Here is a 1,550-nt window from a genome sequence, read left to right as displayed (position 1 = left end):
CATAAGGAGGATTCGATTACTGTGGTTGCAAGTGCTTGATCACTCACATTTTTCCACTCCAATGGAAAACTCCTATGTCTCATTCCTACTTTCATAACTTCTTGATTTTGTGGATCAAGTATGGTGCACCTATTATCTTTAAATATAAGTGTGTAGTCTTTTTCAATCAATTGACCAATACTAATCAGATTCTGATCAATAATAGGCACATATAAAACATCTGATATGAGTTTGGTACCTGTTGAGGTCTGTACTGCTATTTCTCCTGCACCTTTTACCTCCACAAACTCACCATTTCCAACCTTAACTCTTGACGTGAGTTTGTCATTCATCTTGGTAAAGATGCTTAAGTTGGATGTCATATGGTGAGTGCATCCACTATCCAGCAACCAGGCTTCAGACATTAAAATTTGTTGCTGTGAACAGATGTTCTTCCAGTTGATGCTCTCAATTCTCAGCAACTTGAGCTTGCTGCATGTCCTGTTTTTCCTTCTTACTTTTGCATACCTTCTCAATGTGACCAAATTGTTTGCAAGCCCTACATTGTACTCCAGGCGTGAACCAACACCATTTAGGTGAATGTCTTGTCTTTTTGCAATGAGGACATGGTGGATACTTCTTTCCTTCACCAAAATTTTTGTTGCTTTCAGCACCCTTCTTCTCATTAAATGGTTTTTTCATCCCATAACTAGTTTGAGCTTTGTATTTTCCTTTAGCAAACAAGGCTCCCTCGACTTGCTCTTCTTGTCTGATCAATCTTCTTTGTTCTATGGCTTGAAGAGCATTGACTAGCTCAGACAATGACATGCTGGCCAGATCCCTGGAATCTTCAAGTGAGGAGATCTTGGCTTCGAATTTTTCAGGCAAGCTGATCAAGACCTTCTCTACTACTCTCCTGTCTGGCAAGTCATCACTTAGCAACCTGATTTGGTTAACTATCTTCATCAGTCTATCAGCAAATTCTTTGACAGCTTCTGATTCCTTCATCTTCAGAGTTTCAAACTCCCTTCTTAGGTTCAGCACTTGCATCTGTCTTGTCCTTTCATTGCCTCGAAATTCCTCCCGTAATCTATCCCAGGCTTCTTTTGCAGTTTCACAAGTTATAATCCTTGTGAAAATGGCATCTGAGACAACAGATTGTATGCAAGAAAGAGCCTTAAATTTCTTAGCAATCTCCTCACTATGTTGCTTCAGCTATGCAATTGTGGGATTTGCTCTAAGTGGTGGAGGTTCAGTACCATTTTATGTGATTTCCCATAAATAATAAGCTCTCAAACATGCTTTCATCTTTGCAGCCCAGAAATCATAGTTTTCTCCAGCAAATATTGAAGGCAAAGGAGCTGTGAAACCACCAGAGGCCATTACTCACACTCACTAGGTTATATGTGGTTGTTTTCTGATTTTCTCACCAGAGTCTGCCCTTCTTCCTTTCTTCGTGTTCTAAGGCCAAAGTGGCTCTGATACCACTGATGGAATATGATTCACAAAGTGGAAGAGAAAGACTTGAAAACCAATATGAAAATAATCAGCCACACATACATAATCGACTG

General features: G+C 39.7%; 1 protein-coding gene across 1 annotated transcript; it reads right to left on the bottom strand.

The window, feature by feature from the left end:
* Positions 1-447: 447 nt before the first annotated feature.
* LOC111383041 lies at positions 448-1,466 on the bottom strand (the record flags this gene model as incomplete). Its single annotated transcript, XM_023007098.1, has 2 exons — positions 448-1,194; positions 1,410-1,466. Coding segments are annotated over 2 exons (804 nt in total), but the record flags the coding sequence as incomplete, so codon positions are not given.
* Positions 1,467-1,550: the final 84 nt, after the last annotated feature.

The sequence above is a fragment of the Olea europaea genome, unplaced genomic scaffold (assembly GCF_002742605.1).
Source record: "Olea europaea var. sylvestris unplaced genomic scaffold, O_europaea_v1 scaffold26084, whole genome shotgun sequence".
Lineage (NCBI taxonomy): Eukaryota > Viridiplantae > Streptophyta > Magnoliopsida > Lamiales > Oleaceae > Olea > Olea europaea.
The sequence above is the reverse complement of the archived record's forward strand: the minus strand, read 5'-3'. Positions and strand labels throughout refer to the sequence as shown.